The sequence below is a fragment of the Gigantopelta aegis genome, chromosome 3, assembly GCF_016097555.1.
Source record: "Gigantopelta aegis isolate Gae_Host chromosome 3, Gae_host_genome, whole genome shotgun sequence".
NCBI lineage: Eukaryota > Metazoa > Mollusca > Gastropoda > Neomphalida > Peltospiridae > Gigantopelta > Gigantopelta aegis.
In genome coordinates, this window is record NC_054701.1 from 59,611,829 (window position 1) to 59,639,615 (window position 27,787).

The 27,787-nt window shown below is 35.6% G+C and overlaps 1 protein-coding gene across 1 annotated transcript in view; it reads left to right on the plus strand.

The window, feature by feature from the left end:
- LOC121368337 (protein-tyrosine sulfotransferase 1-like) overlaps positions 1 to 27,787 on the plus strand; it is a 75,873-nt gene that overhangs the window by 40,824 nt on the left and 7,262 nt on the right. Inside the window, exon 2 of the mRNA XM_041493026.1 lies at positions 19,288 to 20,850. Coding sequence (XP_041348960.1) covers positions 20,003 to 20,850 — 848 coding nt within the window. The 5' untranslated portion in view covers positions 19,288 to 20,002. The remainder of the gene's footprint in view (positions 1 to 19,287; positions 20,851 to 27,787) is intronic.

A 27,787-nucleotide genomic window follows, 5' to 3' on the forward strand; every position in this document is an offset into this window, starting at 1 on the left:
TAAGGTTTACAAAGAGTGTAGGTACCCCGTCATGTTAAGATCATTTAAAGTCATTTGGCACAAATTAAGAAAAATTATTATTATTATTATTGTCTGTTTGTTTGTTTTGGGGTATTGTTTTTGTTTGGGGGGTTTTGGGGGGAGTGGTTGAATATCATCAATATTTAAGTTATAATGTTATTATCTAATTAAAGTCAATATAACTGTTTATTCTAGCAACAAAATGTGGACGTAATCTTTTCCTAAGCATCTCCCCCTTTCGTCAAATTATGGATCTGCCCCTGAAATTTCAATCCAGAAGCACCCCTACTAAATGTGTAATGGATATATCTATAAACCAAAGTCATAATATGACCATTATTGATCAATTTTATTGGAAAGAATTAAAAGGAACCAATGATTTGTCATTTACAGCATATTATATATTCAGAAATAATGACCTTCATTTGACCTTGAAAATGTAGGTCAAATTGACCAATTATGAAAATCCAGCAAATCAAAATGCAAAGTTTGGATATTTAGTGTCACAAAAAGCATTTTTAAAGAGTTCAATCTCCCTTATAACTGAAATTGGAGTCTGTCCCGTGGACTTGTTTTTGGGTAACAGCAGATCAAACACAAATTGATCTTGACGTACCATTAAAAGTATGCAAATTCCCAATTAACATACATGTTTAGGCAAATAAGAACTACAGATCTGAAATCTACACATATTCTTACATAAGAATCAATGTTCAAACCTTCCTGACTCACCGACATAGATAAATTGACATGGTCTTGTACTAAATGTGTTGAGTGCGTCGTTAAATAAAACATTTACTTCAAGTCCTTTGCAATTAATGCTGTAACTATATTTGCATGCTACAAAATTAGGATACAATTACAAACCCATTTTTCAATGGAGTTTTGTTTATACATGCAAGCAGGTGAAGCTAGCTAACACGTCTGGTGTAGCACCGAGACCAAGTAAAATGTAATGATTGAATTATATCCCTTAATGGTCCCATGGTACTCGGTCCAACTTATCTGCTGGTATGGAAACCAAGTAATCAAATCGGTTGGCACTGATGGCAGACGATAAGGGATTCACTCGAGAGATGATGTTTTGTGCTGGGTCTCTCAGTGGTCTAAATATGTTAGGTTACAAGCTGAATTTACATAATTTCTCTGACAATGTGAACTGATTGAGTTTGCATGGATAAGCCACCATGTTTATCAGCTGAAGAACAACAGTGATTTCTCCGTTAGCCTCAAGGTAATAAAAAGTCCTCACATTCTGAAGCCTAATTGTTTTGGGGCTTTTTTGGGCATGTATGTTTATCCCTTCATTGTTGAGCATTTAAATATTTGAATACAGTCATGTACTGTACTACCCTTTGTAGCTCAGTGGGTTAAAGGTCATGGTCACATTGATTTTTGTTTTTAAACTAACTAGAAAATACATTGAGAATATATTTTAAATGGTGTTATTAAGTTTGGAAAATGTGATTGTGCATCATCAATTCAGGTACATGTACTAAAGATTATTTATTTTCCCATTGAATAACATGCATTGTAGGTTGAAAATAGATAATGTGTCATGGTAGACTACTTATTTGAAGGTATATTTATATGGATCAAAGGTCAATAGAAAAATGTCGGCTGTTTTGTTTTGTTTTGTTCTTTGAATGATCCAGCCCACAACACATTTTTTTTATGTGTGTGTTTTTTCCTTGATTTATTTTTATTCTCTAGTTTTATAGTGGGGGAAAAAATCTGAACAAAATTTAAAAAGAAAAGAAAGAAAAAGTGATGGTGATTTTTATGCATTTTGACCAGATTACAGCAAATTATATTTGTATAAGATTGCACTTAATGAAATAGATTTATTGTGGTGGAGGGGGGGGGGGGGGGGGGAATGGTGAGTGCAAGTTGTAACTCACAAGTAGCCTAGCTAGAAGTCAAAAATTGTCTGTTATGCCAAGAGTCCCATCAGTTGGGTTTTTCTCTATCCCAACTGGTGATTCAGTATATTTGAAGTCCTGTGTATGGAGAGGTAAGACGTAGCCCAGTGGCAAAGCATTCGCTTGATGCGCAGGATGTCTGGATCGATTCCCATCAGTGGGCCCATTGGGCTATTTCTCGTTCCAGCCAGTGCACCATGACTGGTATATGAAAGGCTGGGGTATATGCTATCCTGTCTATGAGATGGTGCATATAAAAGATCCCTTGCTGCTGATTGAAAAGAGTAACCCATGAAGTGGTGACAGCAGGTTTCCTCCCTCAATATCTGTGTGGTCCTTAACCATATGTCTGATGCCATATAACCGTAAATGTGTTGAGTACGTCGTTAAATAAAACATTTCCTTCCTTCTTCCTGTGTATGGCTTGTGATTACTATTGATGTCCCATTATTGTTAACTGGTATAAGTGTGTGGCAGCAGCAGGTTTCTCACAAGAGTAAGTATCACCGTTACCATATGTTAGACACAACCACTCCTTTCCCTTCCTTTCTATCCTGACATCCAAAACAAATTATATCCCAAATAATTGATTTAATTTCCTTTATAATTTGGATAATGGAAATAAAAGTGTTGTTAAATATGTCTCTGCTTTTATGGAATAACATTTTTTTCCCCACATCCCAAAGAACCACTGTCATTGATATATATGCTTTAAAGATGCAACATATGGTCTCATTTCCCAAGTTCTTCATAAAACCCCAAATAAAACATTGTCAACTATGGCAAATAAAAAGTTAGAAGGACAGATTTCAGACTTTTGTATTTATGTGAGTTGTTGAGTTTGCATTTAAGAATTGTGAGTATATATATATACAGTAGAATCTCATTGGCTCGAACGCCCAACGGTCGAACCTACCGGTATTCTCGAACCAAGAACAATGTCCCGATTTTTTCTCTCTATTAAACCCTTTTATTTTGGTGCTGATTGGTCGAATACCCCTAGGGTCGAACAGAAGCTTTCTCTCGAACCAGTTTATTAGTCCGAACTGTAAAATTAAACATATATAGCTCGAACGACTAAGTCGATCCGAAGAAATACAAAAAATAATTTATATTTATTTACGAATTTTTCATTGACCCTTTCACGTCGGTCACAAAGTAAGTTAATATAAATTCGGAAGTGGAACGAATTAATCCTAGATCAAATGCCGGCTTCTCATGTTGTTTATTTAGCACCTATCGGTAATTATCTTTCTAGTACAGATAATAGTACTACGATAATCGTGAGCTGAATGAACCTTGCATGAACCTTGCCTCCGCCTGTGCTTCATGCACTTTCATTCTTTTCTCAACGTTGTCAATACGTCGCAAAAGATTCTACAACAGCATAATAAAGAACGATTTTTTAAATTAATAAATATTTATAAATGCAGACTACCAGTGTGTTTGTTATTTGTTTATTCAACGCTGATAAATAATAGTTACAAATATGTATCTCATCCGACATTTGAAGGCGACTTCGTTACTTATGAGTCAATCGGACCATCTCGCCCAAGCCAGTTTTACGGAAATATGCGAGGTATTCCGATTGGTTTTTGTGTTACAGAAGCACCCGACAACGGCCGAATGCATGGTTCGAACTACCCGATGGGTCGAACAGACTTTGATGCACCGACAGTGTTCGAGCCAATGAGATTCTAATATATATATATATATATATATATATATATATATATATATATATATATATATATATATATACTGTATATGTAAAGTTTGTTTTATTTAACGACACCACTAGAGTACATTGATTAATTAATTATCGGCTATTAGATGTCAAACATTTGGTAATTCTTATATGTAGTCACCTGCTATATTTTTCCATTAGCAGCAAGGTATCTTTTATATGCACTTTTCCACAGACAGGATAGCACATACTACACACAAAATTTGATGAGTTGTGGTGCTCTGGTTGAGACGAGAAAAAACCTGAGGTAGTTTGATCCAGCGACGCAAGCACCTCAGGTAAGCATTCAACCAAATGATCTAAATCCCGGCCCCTGTATATATAGAATGTATATCTAGAAACATTATGTATTACATCATGAAAGATTACAACATGCCAACAGTATCCCAAGCTACATATAGAAAGTATTATGATGTCATCTGTATTAGCTGTTATGTTACTCAAAGACTGTAAAAATAATTAACTTGCTCTAAACACTGCCCCCCCCCCCCCCCCAACCCCACCATGAATTTAATTCATGGTTACAATCTGTGTGTATCATGCAGCATATGTTGTTGGGGTTTCTGCGAGAGGGTACGAAGAGTAAAATTACATACATGTACTCTAAAATCTTGCAAATTAATGATTTTTTTTTTTTTTTTTATTTTTTTATTTTTTTTTTTTTTTAGAAAGATTAAAAGTAAGAGAACTGCTGTTTAGCAATTTGTCAAAATACATGAAAGGCAATATCCAGTTTCAAAAGATTTCAAACTCATAACCACATTAGGAGCACTTTTGATCTGTTTTGTATTTATTACACACCCTCAAATTAGTTTCTGGCAGAAAGCTTGCTTGTTTCAATTGACAGGGTTACGTAGGCTTCTTAGCTGCCTGTAACTTACAGAAAGTTTGTATGTTGACATTTTAAAAATGCTTGTTGACTTGAAAATGTGAATGTGTATTAATCCAATCCCTTCACGCTTGGTAGATTGTATCGTGTATTATCAGGGGTGGGAATTCTCCAATCAGCTGTTTTCCTCTCATGGAACATTGTGTTTCCTCGCATTTTAATCGTCCTTTCCTCCAAAATGTGTCAGATGGCACAGATTTTAATCTAGGATTTGAAGAATTTCCGGGACCCCTCTAGATTTCCTCTTTTTCACAGTTCTCCAATTCCCACCCCTGATTATATAATTGTGGATTTTGATTGCTTCTATCTATACAATAAGGTGATAACAAGATGAATCTAATGTTTTGTGAGAGTTTCCATTTAAGGAATATCATGCTAATAATGAAATAAAGTATATTTTTGGGTTATTTTACTTGTAACAAAGTCAGCATATTTATTGTGGGAATAAAGCATTGCATTCATTATTCATTCACAGTTTTCGAAATACAATTGTTGTTCACAAAACTTTCTTGATCTCCAGTATTTTCCGTGTTTTTACCCAGATTTGCAAAATCATGAACTACGTGTACATGTATGCTAAATGAGAACATTGTGCAAATTGTGTGATCCAGATTTTTTTATTTGTTTAACGACACAACAAGAGCCCATTGAATTATTGATCATCAGCTATTGGATGTCAGACATGTTGGTAATTTTAACATATAGTCTTAGAGAGGAAACCTGTTACATATGCACCATCCCACAGACAGGATAGCACATACCACAGCCTTTGATATATCAGTCTTGGTGCACTGGCTGGAACGAGAAATAACACAATGGGCCCACTGATAGTGATCGATCCTAGACCAACCATGCATCAAGCAAGCACTTTACCACTGGGCTACATCCTGCCCCCCCCCCCACCCCACCCCGCCCCGCCCCGAAAAGAAGGTCAAAGTGATGTATATGTTTAATTCATATCACAAACACTTCATTAAGAAAATTAATTCATTTATAAACTATCATTGATTTATAAATAAAAAATTTTTTTAATATAATATAACAATAATATGCATATTGTATTTAGAACTTCTTGTCTCTTTTGTTGAGGCCGTGAATCTAATACTTACCTATAGAAATAACTGTGACATGTGCAGGGATAGAATTTATCACAGAAGTGATATATCAACAAACAAATGAATGCTGCTTGGTTTGTTGATAAGTGACCCTTGGCAGTAGTTTCTATAACCATGTGTTTTGACAACATGGAATAAACATCAAATAATAGATGTTACGGTGGTTATTTTTGGACTAAATGCATGCAAGTGGTTGTGGAGTGCACATTGTCTGTGAACAGTGCCCTGACTTTCACAGATGTTGAACATGATTGATTTATATTTGTGTGCTTTTGGTGCCATGGTGAGAATTTGTCGACATCTCATGTCAAAGGCTGTGATATGTGCTATCCTGTCTGTGGGATGGTGCATATAAAAGATCCCTTGCTGCTAATGGAAGAAGGTAGCGGGTTTTCTCTGATGATTACGAGTCCGAATTGCCAAATGTTTGACATCCAGTAGCCGATGATTAATAAATCAATGTGCTCTACTGGTGTCGTTAAACAAAACAAACTTCTTCTTGTCGACATCTCGGTCTGCCTACAGCTTCACATTTTGTGTAATAATACAGTTTAGACACTAAATTTTTAGCTTAACTGGTATATCAACGGTTGTGGTATGTGCTATCCTGTCTATGGGATGGTGCATATAAAAGATCCCTTGCTACTAATGGAAAAATGTAGTGGGTTTTCATACTAACACTCTATGAGCAATTCCACGGTTACTCGTGTTACATTTTTACCATACTAATTCTTTTGATTTGCTCAGGATTAATAATTATACATTCAACAATTTTTTTTTTTATTACGTTTTATTAGAAAAAGGAAATATGATGATTAGTTTTCATACTGTGAATGTGTAAACTGGTTACTCGCGTTACAAAAAAAGGACATGACAAAAAAAGAACACACTTAAAATCCAAAGTCTCCTCATACTGTAACAGTTATGATAAAAGTGGATATATTGGTGTATAGCTATGGTGTTTAGGTATCTTTATATAATAAGAGTTTTGAAATTGTACAATAACTACATTTTTGGTTATCAAAATAGTTCACTACTCGCGTTGTGGTTACTCGCATTACAATTTGTCCGCTATTTGGTAATGACCCAAAAAATTAGATTTTAAAGAAACTTAAGTTTTTAAATGTCAGCTTTTATTGAAAGAAACATCAGAAAGCCACACAAATTAACTGGGTAAATATATCCAACAAATTAAACTTACAACAAGTTAAGCAATGAATAAATTAACCATTTTCGGGAATTAACGTCAAAATTTAGGAAATTGAAATTTGAATTAAAACAACACTTTAAAAGAAGTATAAATTTTGAAATGTCCACAACTGTTGGCAATATCAGGTTTGTCTAGAGCCTTAATCATTTTATTCCTCTTATTTCTCATGTAGTAAGTGGCCATTTCCAATAACATCCTGCTGGTTCCATCACTGATACCAGATAGTCATTCTCCTGCAAGCCGATGTCAATCACTTCTCCTGGGAACAATGTCCCATCTTATTCAACAACATACCAGTCACCATCCATGATTTCAGAATCTTGAAAATTTGGTACTGCATTGGGACTATTCCACTCTGTACTGTCCTTTGAAAGGGTGAATGGCATACTCATTCAAAAGTCCTACTACAGTCCCTGGAATTCAACATGTGCACCACATGAAAACAACCAATTCCAAATCAGTGCCATTCACTCTTTCAAAGATCAGTACAGAGTGGAATGACATTGCCAACAGTTGTGGACATTTCAAATTTTCTACTTCTTTTTAGAGTTGTTTTAATTCGAATTTCAATTTTCAAAAAATTTACGTTAATTCCAGAAAATGGTTAATAATATATACATTGTTTAACTTATTGTAAGTTTAATTTGTTGGTAATATTTACCCAGTTGATTTGTGTGGCTTTCTGATGTTTCTTTCGATAACAGTTTGACATTTAAAAACTGTTATTTTTCTTTATAATCTATTATTTTAGCCATTACCAAATAGCGGACACATTGTAATGCGAGTAACCGACTATATTCACAGTATGAAAACTAATCATATTTCCTTGTTCTTTTTTTTAATAATATACATTGATTATTTAACTAATAAAATGTAATAAAAAAAATAAGTGTTGAATGTATAATTATAAATCCTGAGCAAACCAAAAGAATTAGTATGGTAAAAATGTAACGTGAGTAACCCTGGGATTGCACATATATATTTAAGCTTATTAGACAGTAAGTGGAAGCAAAAACAAACTTGGTGTTAGTGAGAAGTATGTTGGCATAATTATTCATACACTGGTATTGTTCTATTAAAATAAAATGTAGGCAACTCGTGTTACATATTTTTCGGTTACTCGCGTTACAATTTTTTATGTATCCATGTCATGTTTCACATCACTATTGTGAAAAATTGGTGGTTTCACTACCTGTGTATGTATTAGTATAGGAAAATATCAAGTGTCGTTTGTTAGAAATGAGAAATAAACGATAGAAAGGAAAAAATAGCTATTTTGGTTACTCGCGTTAATTGTGCTAGGTGGTCTATTTGGCCAAGAATTACAAACATAACATATATTATGTAACTGCAGTGGGTGTAACATGTAGGAATTAGATATCCTATATTACATATATGCAGCCTGTATTTGATTGTTTAAAGCATAATTTATGTATTATGGCCTTAAAAAATATGCTTTTATTGTATTTATTTGTCAAAATAATAGGCCCCTATTCAATATGCATGGTGTCGTTAAACAAAACAAACATATTAACTGTAGACACTAAATACATGTAGTTATAAGTAGACATATGGGTAAATTTTAAAATGTTTCTGTTTGCTCACACCGATTCAAGTGGCCACTTCTCTTAAACAGCCACTTTTACACAATTGAGTCACCATCATGGTCATTCATTGCCAAGATTTTCACAAGTGTAAACTTTAAAATAAGATGGAAAGCGAAGGCTGTTTGTAAAACGTACATCAGAAAGAATACCGTGCATTGTGAGTGGCATGTGCTGCCTACCCCCACTCCCCACTCCATAGTGGTGTGTTGGCAAGTTGATCTGTATTAAGTTACAGTAGTGAACTGTTTTAATTAAGTGGCAGTATTTCAACCATTACCAAAGGGGCAGAACGTAGCCAAGTGGTAAAGCGTGCGGTTGGTTTGGGATCGATCCCCATCAGTGGGCCCATTGGGCTATGTCTTGTTTCAGCCAGTGCACCACAACTGGTATATCAAAGGCCGTGGTATGTACTATCCTGTCTGTGGGATGGTGCATATGAAAGATCCCTTGCTGCTAATCATAAAGAGTAGCCCATGAAGTGGCGACAGCAGGTTTCCTCCCTCAATATCTGTGTGGTCCTTAACAATATGTCCGACACCAAATAACCGTAAATAAAATGTTTTGAGTGCATCGTTAAATAAAACACTTCTTTCTTTCATTTCCAAAGTCAGCCATATTGGATTTTTCTCGTTTGAAACACCTTATATATAGCATACATAAATTTTAGCACAATTTATTGTCAACAATAAAACAAAATGCATAATACAACTTAACTATTTCCTTCCTTCCTTCCTTCAACCATTACCAAGATCAGGTGACTGCTTAAAATAGGTTTGACTGTAGTTTTATCATCAAATTTGTTCACTAGCAGGAAATATCTGATCCAAAATGAGAAGCAGTGCATGCAGCAAATCATCTTCGCCTACGTATAGATTATCAATGTGTAGGTGTCTTAACAAATATTTGTGTACTAGTACAGTGTATAAAAACAGAACTCCTTTTCTGCACTGAGCATTAAATTGTCAGAACACTTCTCATTAAGGCTTGATAAATCAATTTGTTTCATACTAGCAAATTGTAAGTAGATTTTGATTGTAAATTCTATTTTTAAAGGCCAATTTTAGCTTCATTAGTAGATTTTGATAATGATTTTGACATTGGTTTTCTTGTTTTCTTCTTCTTTTTGGTTGGACTTTTTTGATTTGTACATGCATGTATTGTTTTGTTTATGTTTTTTGTTTGTTTGTTTTGGGTTTTTTGTTCGGCTTCTTTTCTTTTTTTCGTTCTTTCTTTGTTCTTTTTTTTTTGAGGGGGGGGGGGTGGTATTGGTGGTGGATTAGTATTTTCATATTACTTTCATTTTCATTTTTCATTCCTCTGCTAGGAATGTGTTCATGTTTAGTGTAAACAGTTGTTTCAAAAGGAATTTTGCATATCAAAATATCCCAGATGTTTCGTATTAAACTACATGTACTTCAGATGAGCAAATGATTAGGCAAGGTTCATGTTAAGCTGTCCAAAATAGTGGTAGCCATTTTAATTACCACTAAGTTTAAAGATGATTGTAAAAGATGAATTGAATAATAAAAAAATCGGTCATATTTTGACACACAGTCATCAGAGGAAATCCGCTGCATTCATCCATTAGCAGCAAGGGATCTTTTATTTACACTTCAATGCAAACAGGACAGCACATACCAAAGTCTTTGATATACAAGTTGTGGGGGCACTGGTTGGGATGGGATAGACCCAGTGAGATTCCAATATGGTGTATTCCTACCATCAGCACATTTTAAATTACAGTTTCATGTATTTGGTATTTAACTGGTTTACTGGCTATTTCTCATTCCAGCCAGTGCACCACGACTGGTATATCAAAAGACTTGGTATGTGCTATCCTGTCTGTGGGATGGTGTATATAAAAGATCCCTTGCTACTAATGGAAAAATGTAGCAGGTTTCCTCTATAACTGTCAAAAATGACCATATGTTTGACATCCAATAGCCGATGATTAATAAATCAATGTGCTTTAGTGGTGTCATTAACCAAAACAAACTTTTAATTTTTCTAACTGGCTTACAGTTATTGTAACTTTGTCTAGATAGTGAGAGAACAAACGTGATACTGCCACATAGGATTCTCCCACCAAACAGCAGCAAGGGATCTTTTATATACGCGTTAAATAATAAGACTGAACAGCACATCCCACAACAGGCATATCTTTAGATTACAAAGTTACGGTGCCCAAAATAAACATGCCAAAATTAAATACATGTACAAACATGCTGACCTTAAAATATTTCACCTCAACACTACTGAAATGTTGTTATGTTTGAATTTTAAATGCATTTATGAACATCCATAACTCTTCAGCCATTGTTAATAACGTTATTGTATGTAAAAAAAAAAAAAAAAAAAAAATAAAAAAAAAACCCCACTGTGCTCAGAACAGACACAAATCCTGTTATGCCCAAATGATGAGATCTAAAGCTGCGACAGAATACCAGAGTACCAAAGAAAGAAAGAAATGTTTTATTTAAAGACGCACTAAACACATTTTATTTATGGTTATATGGCATCAGACTTATGTTTAAGGACCACACAGATATTGAGAGAGGAAACCCACTGTCACCACTTCATGGGCTACTCTTTTTGATTAGCAGCAAGGGATCTTTTATATGCACCATCCCACAGACAGGGTAGTACATACCACGACCTTTGATATACCAGTTGTGGTGCACTGGCTGGAACAAGAAATAGCCCAATTGGCCCACCAACGGGGAATCCCACTCCGACTGCGCATCGAGCGAGCGTCTTACCACTGGACTACGTCCCACCCCTACCAGAGTACCAGAGCCTCAGGTTCACAGATTACACAACATGGTTTCCTATAATGGACACATATATACAGGTTTTAAAAATTAACATGGATTTGGGCCTGTTTCGAAATACTCATAATCATTTGGGAAGCAATAAAATATTTTTCTTTTGATTTGTCCATGGAACATTTTATTCAGTATCTTGTCACAATTCACTATTCAAGTTTCAAATATTACTACACAATTTAAATTTTAAAGTGATTAGCAATTGTCGCTATTCAAAATTTTGAAAATCATATGTTCACTGTCGTCATTATTATAGATCACTTGCTGCTAATCGAAAAGAGTATAGCTCATGAAGTGGTGACAGCGGGTTTCCTCTCTCAATATCTGTGTGGTCTTTAACCATATGTCTGACGCCATATAACCCAAAATAAAATGTGTTTAGTGCGTCGTTAAATAAAACATTTCTTTCTTTCTTTAATGTATTAAGTCAGCAAATATAATTCATGAAAATTAATGATGTGAAGACCAATCATTTTGACCTTTTAGCTTTCCCTTGATAACTCCAGGGTGTATATGCATCAAGGCTCAAAGACTAAATTTTCTTTGAACTGGCTGACTGTTGCAAACTTGAGATACATACAAGCAGACAAACACTGGCTTTCATGTGCAGAAAGGATAAAATTGGTGACATGCTGTAAGTAATGCCTATTTGTAGCTATTACAAAATGTTCTGTTGTGGTTGAGTTGAGTACCACAGTTAAGAACTGTCATCAGTATCTTTATAGAAAGCCCTTTACAAAAAAAACCCACATTATTCCCCTGAAAGTTGCAATAGACTTTCAGTATCTAGAACAATGGGAAAGTTGTATACCACAGTTAAGAACTGTCATCAGTATCTTTATAGAAAGCCCTTTACAAAAAAAACCCACATTATTCCCCTGAAAGTTGCAATAGACTTTCAGTATCTAGAACAATGGGAAAGTTGTATACCACAGTTAAGAACTGTCATCAGTATCTTTATAGAAAGCCCTTTACAAAAAAACCCCACATTATTCCCCTGAAAGTTGCAATAGACTTTCAGTATCTAGAACAATGGGAAAGTTGTATACCACAGTTAAGAACTGTCATCAGTATCTTTATAGAAAGCCCTTTAAAAAAAACCCCACATTATTGGTTTATTCCCGATTCTGGCATTCCCGAATTGGACACGCCAGTTGTTCCATTTCTGGCAGTTTATTGCTCACCCTTACTAATTGGTGTTCCGTCACCTTAATTGATGGCCTATCACCTTAATTGATGGTCCATCACCTTAGCTGATGTTCCCGGTACCATTGACGATTAATCGTACCATTGATCGGTGATCAAAGCAATAACAAAGGCAATTAATTACGACAATATATTTATTATGTATTTTGTTAAACAGTATTTTGTCCACAATTTGAAAGCACATTCAGTCACACTTTACACACGAAATGTCCCTTCGCAGCCATGATCAAACATAACAAACATCATGACTGTACAGTATTTATATAGGTAGTATTTCCTGTCTCCAAATTTTACATTATAACATTAATACATCTCTTAATTGATCTCGTTAACCCCACATGTCTAAATTGGTAGTATTTCCTGTCTCCAAATTTTACTGAGATATAACAAACATTAATTTTCTTGCAATCTCTATTCCGGCTCACCTCTGCTCTTCACTGCTCATTAAGGTTAATCTCATTAATCGCCCCCTCTGTTCTTCACACATCTCGTTATCCCCATGCGTCTAAATTGGCCTTAATTGCTCACGCCAGTTTTCCCATTTCTGGAAGCGGATTAGAACACCTCACCGCTTACCTAATCTGGAGACTGCCAGTTTTGGGAACATACCACATTATTCCCCTGAAAGTTGCAATAGACTTTCAGTATCTAGAACAATGGGAAAGTTGTATACCACAGTTAAGAACTGTCATCAGTATCTTTATAGAAAGCCCTTTACAAAAAAACCCCACATTATTCCCCTGAAAGTTGCAATAGACTTTCTGTATCTAGAACAATGGGAAAGTTGTATACCACAGTTAAGAACTGTCATCAGTATCTTTATAGAAAGCCCTTTACAAAAAAAACCCACATTATTCCCCTGAAAGTTGCAATAGACTTTCAGTATCTAGAACAATGTGAAAGTTGTATACCACAGTTAAGAACTGTCATCAGTATCTTTATAGAAAGCCCTTTACAAAAAAAACCCACATTATTCCCCTGAAAGTTGCAATAGACTTTCAGTATCTAGAACAATGGGAAAGTTGTATACCACAGTTAAGAACTGTCATCAGTATCTTTATAGAAAGCCCTTTACAAAAAAAACCCACATTATTCCCCTGAAAGTTGCAATAGACTTTCAGTATCTAGAACAATGGGAAAGTTGTATACCACAGTTAAGAACTGTCATCAGTATCTTTATAGAAAGCCCTTTACAAAAAAACCCCACATTATTCCCCTGAAAGTTGCAATAGACTTTCAGTATCTAGAACAATGGGAAAGTTGTATACCACAGTTAAGAACTGTCATCAGTATCTTTATAGAAAGCCCTTTACAAAAAACCCCCACATTATTCCCCTGAAAGTTGCAATAGACTTTCAGTATCTAGAACAATGGGAAAGTTGTATACCACAGTTAAGAACTGTCATCAGTATCTTTATAGAAAGCCCTTTACAAAAAAAACCCACATTATTCCCCTGAAAGTTGCAATAGACTTTCAGTATCTAGAACAATGGGAAAGTTGTATACCACAGTTAAGAACTGTCATCAGTATCTTTATAGAAAGCCCTTTACAAAAAAAACCCACATTATTCCCCTGAAAGTTGCAATAGACTTTCAGTATCTAGAACAATGGGAAAGTTGTATACCACAGTTAAGAACTGTCATCAGTATCTTTATAGAAAGCCCTTTACAAAAAAACCCCACATTATTCCCCTGAAAGTTGCAATAGACTTTCAGTATCTAGAACAATGGGAAAGTTGTATACCACAGTTAAGAACTGTCATCAGTATCTTTATAGAAAGCCCTTTACAAAAAAAACCCACATTATTCCCCTGAAAGTTGCAATAGACTTTCAGTATCTAGAACAATGGGAAAGTTGTATACCACAGTTAAGAACTGTCATCAGTATCTTTATAGAAAGCCCTTTACAAAAAAAACCCACATTATTCCCCTGAAAGTTGCAATAGACTTTCAGTATCTAGAACAATGGGAAAGTTGTATACCACAGTTAAGAACTGTCATCAGTATCTTTATAGAAAGCCCTTTACAAAAAAACCCCACATTATTCCCCTGAAAGTTGCAATAGACTTTCAGTATCTAGAACAATGGGAAAGTTGTATACCACAGTTAAGAACTGTCATCAGTATCTTTATAGAAAGCCCTATAAAAAAAAACCCACTTTATTTCCCTGAAAGTTGCAATAGACTTTCAGTATCTAGAACAGTATATGTCAATGCACATGTTGATGCAAAATGATATCTGTAGCTTTAATTTATTTTGTGGGTTTGAAGTTGAATGTTAAATATTGGTACAGTAAAGTACTCTTATAGCGAACTGGAAGGGACCATGATAATTAATTTGTTATAGTAGTAGTTCGTTGTACACATTTGAAGAAGTTGGCTGATTTCATTTCCAAAGTCGGCCATATTGGATTTTTCTCGTTTGAAATACCTTATATATAGCATGCATAAAATTAACACAATTTTTTGTCAACAATAAAACAAAATGCATAATAAAAAATAAGTAGCATTTCATTTATGTTCGGTTCATTATATGCACACTAATTTACACAGAAATTCACATTTTGGTACAAAATATTTAGTTTGTTTTTAAAGTTAATTTGTTATACATAGTTTGTTATATTGATAATATATAGCATGAAAAAATGGGACTTTACGACCAGTTCATTGTGTGCAGTAGTTGTAAGTGTGTTCGTTGTAAGTGTACTTTACTGTATATATATATATTTTTTAATGTTGCCAAAATTTAAATTTGTTTGCGATTCATTACCTTACCCAGCCTGTGTATTACATACTTTCGGTAATTGCACTTCATAAAATCAGCGTTCGAAATAAGCACTTGTCCGTTTGTCCTGACAAGCAAAATGTACCTTGGTGGTTATCCGGTGGACAAATAAAAATGTTCAGTGCAGTTTCATTTTGAGCAATCAAGAATATTGCCCTTGCACTTGAATAAAACAAATCATGTATTTGGACAAATAAAATTATAGGTGGACAAGTAGATTTCTAGATGTATTTGTCTGGTGGACTTGTGAAATTTTCTGCTTATTTCCATCATTGAAAATGAAATTAGTATGCTAAATTGTATATAACATGAATAAAACATTGCAATAATTATATTATTAATATGGCAAGTTTCAGCAATGAAAGTAAAACAAGAGTTCACAGAGAAATTAGTTTTTGTATTTTTCTGTTTTTCGTGATTTTCCAAATTCATGTATGTGTGTGCCATTTTCCATTGTTGTGAAATGTGGAATCTGCTGATGTGAAAACTCACACAGCTCGTGTAGTGAATATGTTGAACATCTGCAGTGTTGGACAGACTCCTGTTCAACAAGTGCAGATCTGTACAAGGTATAAACATATCCTCCTCTTCTGGTATTGTCATAGACTGCTTTATGGCACAGTTGGTATCTCACCTCTCCGTTTGCCCAATTCTGCTGCAGGCAGGGTAGTAATGCTTATGTCATATGTATTGTTTGGCAATCCAGTCTGTTTTTTGGAAGAAAGGCAGAATAGATGCTTCTGTGAAATGTCATGTTAAAGGTTTGCACAGATTCTTTTTCTTTGTTTTAATGATCATCATTTTAAATTTTGTAAGCTGTTTTGCTGTTAATTCCACTGAGATAAAAATATATTGCATCAGTATTTGCTGAGCTAGCTCTGAGTCGGCAGACAATTTCGCCAAATTATCTATCCAACTTCAAAAACTGCAGAAACTCTTATTTTCTAACAAAATATCAATTATATCATAAAATTATTTTGCTAAATTAAAATACAATTCACCAATTTTTTTTAAAATTCATATTTGGCGATTTTGGCGGGTACCAGAGCTAACCCTGATTTGTTATCATCATCATCATAAGGGTATGGGAGTTAATTTTGTACTAAGAGGAAATTGGTTCAATGAAAGAAGCTTCTCTGTCGGGTTTGTCCAGTTTTTATTATCCCTGAGTGTCCATACTAGTTGAAGGAAGGAAATGTTTTATTTAATGACGCACCACTCAACACTATTTTATTTACGGTTATATAGCGTCAGACATATGGTTACGGACCACACAGATATTGAAAGAGGAAACCCGCTGTCACCACTTCATGGGCTACTCTTTTTTGCTTAGCAGCAAGGATCTTTGATATGCACCATCTCACAGACAGGATAAGACATACCACGGCCTTTGATATACCAGTCGTGGTGCTCTGGCTGGAGCGAGAAATAGCCCAATGGGCCCACCGACGGGGATCGATCCCAGACCGAGCGGGTGCTGAGCTACGTCCCGCCCCATGCTAGTTGAGTGCTTGGGTGCTTATGTCTCATCAGTCACCTCCCCACCTTGTCATCTTTCTTCATTGCTATCCGTAATTATTTCAGGCAATTTTGACAAGAATTGGTGAATTTTATTTTAATTTGGCAAAAACATATTGTGTTATAATTTATATTTTGTTGGAAAATAGGTCTAGGTTTTGCATTTTTTAGATAATTTGGCGAAATTTTCTGATCACACGGATAGCCCTGGATTTGGAGACTGTTACTAAGGCATTTGATTATTATTTTGAACAGATATTCAGGACCAAATTGATGTTTATCCCTTAAGGTAGTACTAAACCAAATAACTTCCAGCTGGGTCAAAGTTCGAGGTGCACCCAACTTTTGATAGTGAAGTGAACACCACAAGTCCTGTGTTGGTTATAAATGTGAGTGTGTTGGTTGTAAAAAATAATAGTTTCATCTGGGTAAAAAAAGATATGCAATTTTATTTCATCTAGTACCAATGTGTCAAGTAGCCTTGTGCTTGAAACATGTATGGAGTACCTGTAAAAAAAAAGTACTCAAATTTGGTGCGGCACTAGGGTAGTCATAGACGTTACCCGTTATCTCAGAAACAAGCAGCTTGACCCCCAATTTTTTCTGATTCACTTTAAGTGTGAGGGGTGGTAGTATTTATATCCTTGGTGTTTATGTCGATTGATACGCTGCAGGTAGGAGTTTTAGCCACATATGTTACTATTGACGTCTATGGGATTTGATTTGGTGTACACCCTTAAGTAGTCACATGTAACTTTTCTAAAACAGCCTTATGTATATATATAATAATTTACGATACATGAGAGATTGTGCTGTATATGAATAAAATGTTTATTTTATGTTATTTTATTACTATTGTTAATGCGGTACATGTATTGTGTATTTTTTGTCAATAGACGACTTCAGATTTCAAAATACGCAAGCTAGCATGACATTCCTAAAACAGAGCTGGTCAAAGGTCAATACTTCCTGCAAATGGCTTGTTTATGTTGATAGTATGTTGCCAGTGTCTTTTGAATAGGTCACTTGCATTTTAAATTTGTGTAAATCTATATGAAAGAAATGTGATAAATTTCATCATACATACCAGAATAATAAACATTTATTGATTTGTCAATCAAGGTTTGGGTCTTGATTTCATTTGCCACTTGATATTGATCACTTACCAAGTGCCTTTATTAATGCTTTTGTCAATACCCGGTATATTATAATATTGTTAAACGATAAAATATATAGTTCTATAGGCTGGCAGATTACTAGAAATTCTGGCGGGCTAGTAAATTTTAGTTGGTTCTGGTCCAGCGAGCTAGTGAAATATTTTCCATATCTGCACCCTGAGTTTGACTTTCAGGGCAATTTATTAATTTTTCATGGAATTATGGCCCTTGAACTTAGGAGATATGAAAAGAAAAATTCCAGATTTAATTTTTTTACATTGCCTTAAGATACTGTGATGAAATCTTGTGTATAGCTCTATCATGTTTTGTTACAGATCAGCTTTGACTTTTATGGCAATATACCTCTTTTTCACAGAGTTATGGTCCTTGAACTCAGGAGATAACGAAAATTTGTTTGATCCAGTAGGGAACATGTAATGCTTTAGCAGTACTCTCAGAATGCTTGTTTGAAATCAACTTTGAAGTTTAAAAATATTCCCAAGATGATAAATGAAATTTGTTTTTCTTTACATATGAATATAAACAAAATACACTTTATGCTATAACTTAAATTACCCATAATATCATGTCATAAACCCATTAATATTTGTTTTGTTGTCAGTTGGTCATTTGTTTACAAGCCAATAAGACCTGCATACATGAGCGTAATGTTTTGATAAGATTTAGTAACGTCGAAACTACATTTGTGCTAATCGCGATGACGTCTTATTGAGAGAGGCAACTTTAGAACTAAATATCAATTAATGTAATTTTAGAATGTTAGAGGATAAATAGAATTCGCTACTGATGTTTTTCAGTATGTAAAATAAACCTCTAGTTGCAAATAATCAGTATTTTGTCTTGGCAGAGCCTTTAAATATACCAATTAACATAGATTCGGTTGATATTTTCCATATTAAAAACCACTCGTGAAAAATCCTCTATTTATAGAACACTCCACTGAATATTTATTTTTATGTGTCTGTCACCTTCTGAAAATTTATTGTAAATCTGTACTGGACGATAGATTATCAGAACATATACATAGCAATGTTTGATCCATAAATGGAATTTGATATATTTACCATTGTCGTGAAACCAATCCAATAGAATGTTTTACTGTTGTTTGCTGTTATCAGCTCGTTTGTGTTGTGTGCCAGCGGGCTGTAATGTTGGTGTTATTGTCAAGTCTTAGTAATGGGTTCACAGCGTTAGATCTTTATGGACCTGCAGTGGAGTCTTGTTGGCACCAATAACCGATAATTATTTTCTCTTGTGATTTCCAGATTGAATCGTGGCGTCGGATTACCCAGTTGACATGAGTCGGTAGAGCACACAGGGCTGATGTCCATCTTCCCCTGACAATTAATGCCAGCAGATTGGGTTACAATGTTGTGTAACAAGACATTAGATTTCCATGACGTCTTTGGACAGTCCAGCCTCTGTGGTCAGCGCCTAGCCAGTCCGTGGATGGATGCTTCTGATGATGACAGGTATAACGTAGACAGGGTTACGAGCTTGACTGCTCACCTCCAACGCACCAGCTGATGTTTTGTCTGTCTTTGCCTGAGGAAGTTTTCTAGTCTGCTAAGCAGAAATCAGTTTAATTTGGCTTGACTAAATCACAAGATTGGTTACAGTCTTATTGTATATGCAGAAATATAAAGTTGAACTTAACTTTGATGTTATTCAGATATTGGTCATTAATGTTTGAAGCCAGATTCCATAGTACTGAATCGGTAATTATTTTGAAAAGTTTGGGGGGTTTTCAAAGAAGCAAGATAATTTATGTTTTGAAACAAAAACTCTGTACCATCATTAAGTGGGAAAAGTAAACCACAAGTGATGAAATGTTTTAGTAAGAACCACAAAACCAGATTCTTAAAATGAAATACTTATGGATCTGCAAGGTTTAGCTAGATGTTAGCTCTGAAATATGTAGTTCATCTATCGGCTAATACTATTTTGCCAAAAGTTTTATATGCGTTTTATACGGTTTGAATGGTGAAAAGAACTATTTTAACAATGTGTATGAGATCTGCAATGAGGAAGAAGTTCTATTTCACTGTGTTCCTCTGTTTCATGGTGATGTCGTTTGTGTACTTTTTGTTGCCATGCAACAACACTTCCCATGTGTTCATGGTCCCGAGGGACCCCGTCAAGTACATCTACGATGATCAGAATCAGGCCATTCCATACGATGCAAACATGGACATCGTCTTCATTGGCGGGATGCCGCGAAGCGGGACCACATTGATGCGGGCCATGATCGACGCTCACCCTGACGTGCGGTGTGGCGAGGAAACGCGCGTGATTCCGAGGATTCTGGGAATGAGAACGCAGTGGGAGAAATCAAGCACGGAGAAGAAGCGCCTGCTCGAGGCAGGCGTCACTGGGGACGTCATAGACTCGGCAGTCCGGTCCTTCATTCTCGAAATCATTGCCAAACATGGCGAAGCAGCCCCCAGACTGTGCAATAAAGACCCGTTCTCGCTCAAGTCGGCCATATATCTGAGTAGGCTGTTTCCAAATGCAAAGTTCTTACTGTTGGTACGCGATGGGCGCGCCGTTGTTCATTCCATAATAACGAGGAAAGTGACCATCTCTGGCTTCGACATCAAGAGTTACCGGAAGTGCTTGCAGAAGTGGAACACAGCGGTGGAGTCGATGTATGGACAGTGTCTGCGGGTGGGGCAGTACCGGTGCATGCCCGTGTATTACGAACAGCTCGTCCTGCACCCCGAGCTCTGGATGAGGAGGATTCTGCAGTTTCTCAACCTGCCGTGGAACCAGTCCGTACTTCATCACGAAGAATTCATCGGCAAGAAAGGAGGGATATCTTTATCACGGTAACGTTTTATTACTGTTGTTAATTAATTTCTAGATGTACTGTATTTCCTCGTTGAGGTTATTTTATTTCTGGGTAAAATACAAGCAAACTGTCATGTCATGAACACTACAGAATTAACTAAATAATAGGACAGATTTAAATATTTCTTAGTACATTAGGAGGTGTGGCTCAGTGATAGATGCTTGCCTGAGCTGCAGTGGATCATGGTTTCTATCTATTAGCAGGTCTAGCTCTGGGTCAGCAGAAAATTCCGCCAAATTATCTGTTAAACTTCCAATTTGTATAGATACCCAGTTATTAATATAAAATATCAATTAATACATGAAATTCTTTCGCCAAATGAAAATAAAATTCTCCAATTATTTCTAAAATTCGAAATTAGCCCCGATTAGCAAATCATTTTGTGAAAAAAATTAAGGGAAGTGATTAATTGCTCTCCTAGCTTAAATTATGGGAAGCAATTTAAGATTTTACCATATTAATAATACCTGTGTACCATATAAATTTACATGCTAAGGAAAGATAAAAATGAGTGTTATTTTCAAATATGTTTATTTAATAATTAAATTTTTCATATCATTAATTTTTTGCATCACCGGTAGATCAGTTTGGGTTATAAAATGTTTCATGGGAAATACATAATCTCACACATATATATTTGCCTTTTAATCAATCTCAACCAATTTCAAGCCCTGCGTGAAAACAAAACATTTTCATTGACATATTTATAAGATGACACCTGACTGGTTATTAAGATACAAGTTGTCTGATTTACAGTATTTGTAGGTAGCAAGCAGAAAGATAATATTCATACAGAAATGATAAATAGATATTCTCCTCCTATTTCAAATTGTAGTGGGTTTAAATGCATTTTTAAAATGCCATATGTCAAGTGCCTTTTAACAGAATCATTTTCTTGGCTTCCTTTAATTTGTCTCAAATCTGCGTGTTGCTCAGAAGAACTGTTCATTAGTTGCTGGAGAATGTAAACGCTCTGAAGAAATGTATCCCCATGGGGAACATTGCATCAGTAGTAAGGTTCCCCGAGGTAAAATTATTAGCTACAAAACGTGTCATTTAGGATTGGGATCAATACACCATTGGCCATGGCAGGATTTTAAATCATCTCAGACATCTGACTTGATGACCGTCATAGGATACTGATTCAGTAAGAAATTAACTGGCAATTCACTTAGTGTGAACATGTGAAAATATCAGTATCAGTTTTATTGGATTTTAAAAAATCACAGTAATGAATTTACGATATATATGGCATGCATATATACTTCAAATATAATATGTTTTGTAATACTAAAATTTATTGTTGTTGAAAAATTAAGAAAAATAATATTCTGAAGGGTACCTGGTTTATTTTTATTTATTTTTTTAAATAGTGTCCAGTTTTCACATCTTAATACCATGGTTAGCCTGCATTGCCTCTGGTATGTTATTATGTTAAATGTAAATAACAAATAAAACATGAAATGCAGGGTGGGGAAGTGGACCTTTACAAGCATTTAAAAAAAAAAAAAAATCATCTTTTTGTAAAACCTATTGTAGCTAATATGGTGTGGGTGGGGAGGGGGCGGGTGGGTGTGCACCAATCACACCCCTATTTCCAACCCTGACAGCCATTTTTTAAAAGTTAGTTTTACAGCAAATAAATATGACTGAAAAGTTATTTTGTTACATATAGACATATACATGTATGTATTTCAGTTATACAAATGTCAAATACTGACAGATTATGTACACCATATACAGTCAAACTTCGATAACTCCACTTTCGATCTCTTGATAAATTTCGATTTCTTGACCTGAAGCGACAGTCCCGGCCAAATTGCTGTGAAAACTAGTAATAACGGCCTTCGAAAACTCAAACTTCGAACAATCGATAAACTCAATCTCTTGACCTAATTCTTTGGTCCCGCCATAAAGATTTAATAGATTATGCACCTCTAAAACTCGACGTGTGTGGATTGATCTAACTGTCGTTGCTGACAGTATTTTAAAGATGAATGAATTGTCAATCAGGTCAATCGGACGAAGTACGCCTGTCTCGGGTGGTCTGGGTTCTCAAGGATTAAGGTGATAATTATAGAATAATAGACCACCGACTAAGTGGAATGAACTGATCCTGTGTTTGGGTGTCGGTGTTCGTACATGGCAGAGTGCCTCGCTACATAATACATAATTACCGACACAGTCTGGTTAACTTCAAAGAGCACTTGTAATAATTGTTAGCGCTGTTTCTTTTTTTTTATACAAATGTTAGTTCCTGATTTGCATTAGTGCATTTTAATTATTTTTCTTATTTAAAATAATTAAAATATTTTTGTGAAAAACAAATGTACTGAGTGTTATTCGGCATTCAGTGTTTTATTTGTTTGTTACATTCCGCCATGTTTTGACATCTCCTAAATACATCAACATTCATTATATCATTTACTTCCTGTTTCAAATTTGAACTCTTATATATTAATTTTGAAAACTCCAACTTCCTCGTCCCCTTCAACATCGAATTACCAAAGTTTGACTGTATATTCAATTTGCTGTCAGTGAGGAATTTCATGGCAATTTATATCTCGTTGATGGCAATTGATGTCACTGGTTGAAAAAAAAAAACTGAAGAAAGAGTCTATCTACATGTATATATGGTCTGTCCCTCGGGGGAATGCCTTTTTTTCATGCTATGGAATTTACTGCAAGTGCCAATAGTTTTCCAAATTGAACACAAAAATAGGTGGGTTTTTTTGCTATTTCCAAAACACTTTTACTTTTCTTCTTACGTCAAACAAAACTGAAATTATTTACAAAAAACATTTTTGTAAGAGGATGGGACAGACTATAGGAGATTTGTTCCTGCAATGCAAGTACAATGTACCTCATGTGGGTACTCTACCAATCGAGCTAGATCCCACCACACTCTGTATAAAAATAAAGCTGATTTTATTTGATAAATTCCTCGGTATATCATAGGCCAAGGTTTGTGCTATCCTGTCTGTGTAATGGTGCATATAAAAGATCCCTTGCTACTAATGGAAAAGTGTAGTAGGTTTCCTTTCTAAGACTGTCAGAATTATCAAGTATTTGACATCCAATAGCCGATGATTAATAAATCAATGTGCCCTGCAGTGGTGTCGTTAAACAAAACAAACTTCCTCTTTCTGTCAGCAAAACAAAGGTGTGGAGTGAAAGAAATTGTCCCACCTACACACCTACACACCTACACACCTGCGCGCGCACACACACACACACACACACACGGATTTTCCTCAACAGTCCTGTTTGGATTGTCTGACTTAGCAGATGATGGATGCAGGTCCGTTAGAGCATTATGACTAAATATAGATTCCATCTTAAGTGTCAAGCAGAACAAATAACATTTCTGAGGTTAACAATTCCTTTATTACTATAAGAGGATTATACGACAAAGCCAACTGACACCACATACTATTGTGTATAATGCTCCTGCCACTTAACAAGTGGGGCATAACTCAATGGTAGTGTTTGCACTTGGCAAAATCTCACCCACCCTTTAAAATATATATTTCTGTATTTGTCTAGAACTATTAATGTTTAAATTCAAACAACATTCTTTTCAATATTAGATATACAGTAAAGTACTCTTATAACGAACCGGATGGGACCGTGATACTGTAGTTAGTTCATTATAGCAGTAGTTTGTTGTACACATTTACATAAGTTTGTCATTAATATATAGGCAGGGCCATAGCTAGTTGGGGGGGGGGGGGGGAGAGAATCTGAACAAAATTATAGAAACTTAAAGAAAATTCTCTTCTTAACCGTTTAAAGAGTTTTATACTATTAACTACTCAGTTGCCCCCCCCCCCCCCCCCAACAAAAAATCCTAGCTACAGCCCTGATAGGGATATAAAGTGGGACGTTACTATCAGTTTGTTCTATTACAGTAGTTCATCCTAAGCATGTCCGTTATAGGTGTACTTTACTGTACATGTAATACTATATTCAGTCATGTCGATCACCTGTAGACTGTTTGCTTCATTTCTGATTGTTCCTTCCTTCAAGTGAACCAATTAAAATAAATTTCCAGCTCTAGATATCCAAAGACAACAAGCATTTCTTTCTTCCAATTTTGGTCAAGTTTATAAGGCTTAAAATACATGTTTTCTTGCTGATCCAAATGCATGGACTGGTGGGAAGACACAGCCTTCCGTCAAACAGCGGTACACCATGCATGGTAAAGGCTAAACGCATAAAGACTGGCCTAGGTTATGTAAAAATGACAAATGTAGGGTGCCCATAACAAATGTAGCACTAGCAGCACACGTGCAGTCATCTTTTATCATTTATGCAGTAACCACCTACAGAATGGTTGCAACACTTAATATATATACTGATGGAAAGAAATAAAGGATCACACAGATAGCAACAAGAAATAATGACTGCATCAAAAATCAATTCATATTGTCAGGAGTTGACTGGGAACATATAGGCAGCACATTCAATGCTACAGATATTCAGTCCCACATTACAACTTGGTATGAAATGCTGACATTATTACACTCGTTGTGAATTAAATTTGGTCTACAATGCGATGTATTCCGTTATTTCTTTCCATCAGTATAATATCATGCAGTACAGGTCAGAGCACTGGTGCAACTATACTGTTGGACTGCTACAATCTCTAACACTGGCCTCAGTTGTGTTCATTTTGTTATGGTAAAGTTTGCCAGCATATATCCCCATTTCATATAAGTACATGTAGTTACGCAAAATAGTCATAACATGGTCAACTAATGTCTGATTTCTTCTGTCATTCTCTAGACTGCATCAGTGTCACATCTAATGGCCACCAATTGAAAATGTTCCAGATGGTTTTTAAAATACATGTAGACATTCCTTTGTGTTTTATCACCATATAGTGCATCATTGTGCGTGCACTTCGGAACAACAAGGCTGTGGGGTCTCTAGCGTGCGCGCCCCCCCCCCCCCCCCCCCCCGATATAATTCTGAATCGAAAATATTAAATTGGTAGTACTTAAATCTAAAGGCAGAGATGATTTTTACTTGTAGAATGCAGAAAATTGCATTTCAGGACATCTAGTTTTCAAAATTTTATGGGGGAGCATATACCCCCGAAACCCCTAGAAACTTTGCTTTGTATCCTCGATCTCAGTCCCCTACACCCCCCCCCACCCCAATGTCTACTTGCTTCCACCGTGCCTGTTGTGTATGAACATACTTTAGTTGTGACAAGAAGCAATAAAATCAAAAATGTGTTCATTGTCAACAGCCCACACCAATAACCAAACCCACAAGTCCATCCCACCCCCCACACACACACCACCCACCACCCACCACCCCCACATTTGTTATGTACTATAGCAGAGTATTACAGCTTGCATGTGAGACACGAGATCTTACTCTTGATGAGAACAATTATTATTTCACGCCTTTTCTTCAGACATCTTTTGTCTCGAATTGATTTTTTCCTGACAGTAATCTGTTAGTAAATGAGAAAAATGTTTTTATTCATCTATAATACACACACACTGCACTGGAATAGCACAGTGAAGATAACATATGTATCGGCTATTTTCACCCAGAAGGAACTTGTTGAATATTTTATATGACAGTTTAGACAAAGTTATAGTTTTGTCCATCAAAATATTGCCATAATATTCATAGGCATATGTGATGGCACATTATTTTCATGTCGGAATGAATATACCCTGAATATTTTAAGATGCTTAGATTTTCACAAAAGGACTACATGTACATGTATATTATTATTATATATAGCATAAAGAGATGCCATTTATATTACAATCTATCTAAAGAGCAAAAGTAAGTTGGATACATCAATAAACAATGAGTTCAAAGATAAATGGTATCTTAACAAACATAATTTAATATTCTATTTCTTACATCATCCTAAAAAATGGGGGCGGGATGTAGCCCAGTGGTACAGCATTCGCTCGATGCACGGTCGGTGTGGGATCGATCCCTGTCAGTGGGCCCATTGGGCTATTTCTTGTTCCAGCCAGTGCTCCACAACTGGTGTAACAAAGGCCGTGGTATGTACTACCCTGTCTGTGGGATGGTGCATATAAAAGATCCCTTGCTGCTAATCGAAAAGAGTAGCCCATGAAGTGGTGACAGTGGGTTTCCTCTCTCAATATCTGTGTGATCCTTAACCATATGTCTGACGCCATACAACCGTAACTAAAATGTGTTGAGTGCGTTGTTAAATAAAACATGTCTGTCTCTCTCTCTCTCTCATCCTAAAAACCAGATTTTAAACAAATTTAAATGCCTTTTCCAACTAAAACTTATATACAGCTCTTGCACTTGTTGCTAACTTGAGTGTCAGAGACTAATTAAATCAGTTTCAGGTTAACCTGTACATCACAGATCAATCAATTTCAATCATGCTTTTTTTTGCCCCCATTGGATGGTATTGCTGTTGTGACCGGGTCATCACCTCTAAATTGTTCTCACACGTATATGTGTTATTAATATGTGTTATTATAAATAACGAATGATGTTCTCACCAACAATGGGTGTCTAAGAAAATTATACAAATCTTAAAGAAATCAGGCTCATATATGTACAGTACCCACTCCAAAAAAACGAAAGGAACAAAAGAAAGAGAAGATAACAACATATATCAGAAGGATCTGATCTATCAGGAGGGTTGGGTTGGGGTTTTTTCGCGGGTGGGGGTGAATTAATCTTTAGCATTAAAAATGTTCAGTTCCTTAATCATTGGTTGCTGCCACCCCTTGGCCCAACATCTTTTTAAATATGCCTATGGTAATGGTTACAGGGACAGACCCTAGTTTTTAAACACTACGGTATATTTTTCACCTAGACCCTAATTTCAACCCGTAAAACTGGACACTAAGTTTGGTTAATTTACAAACATATAAAAAATTTGGATACAACAG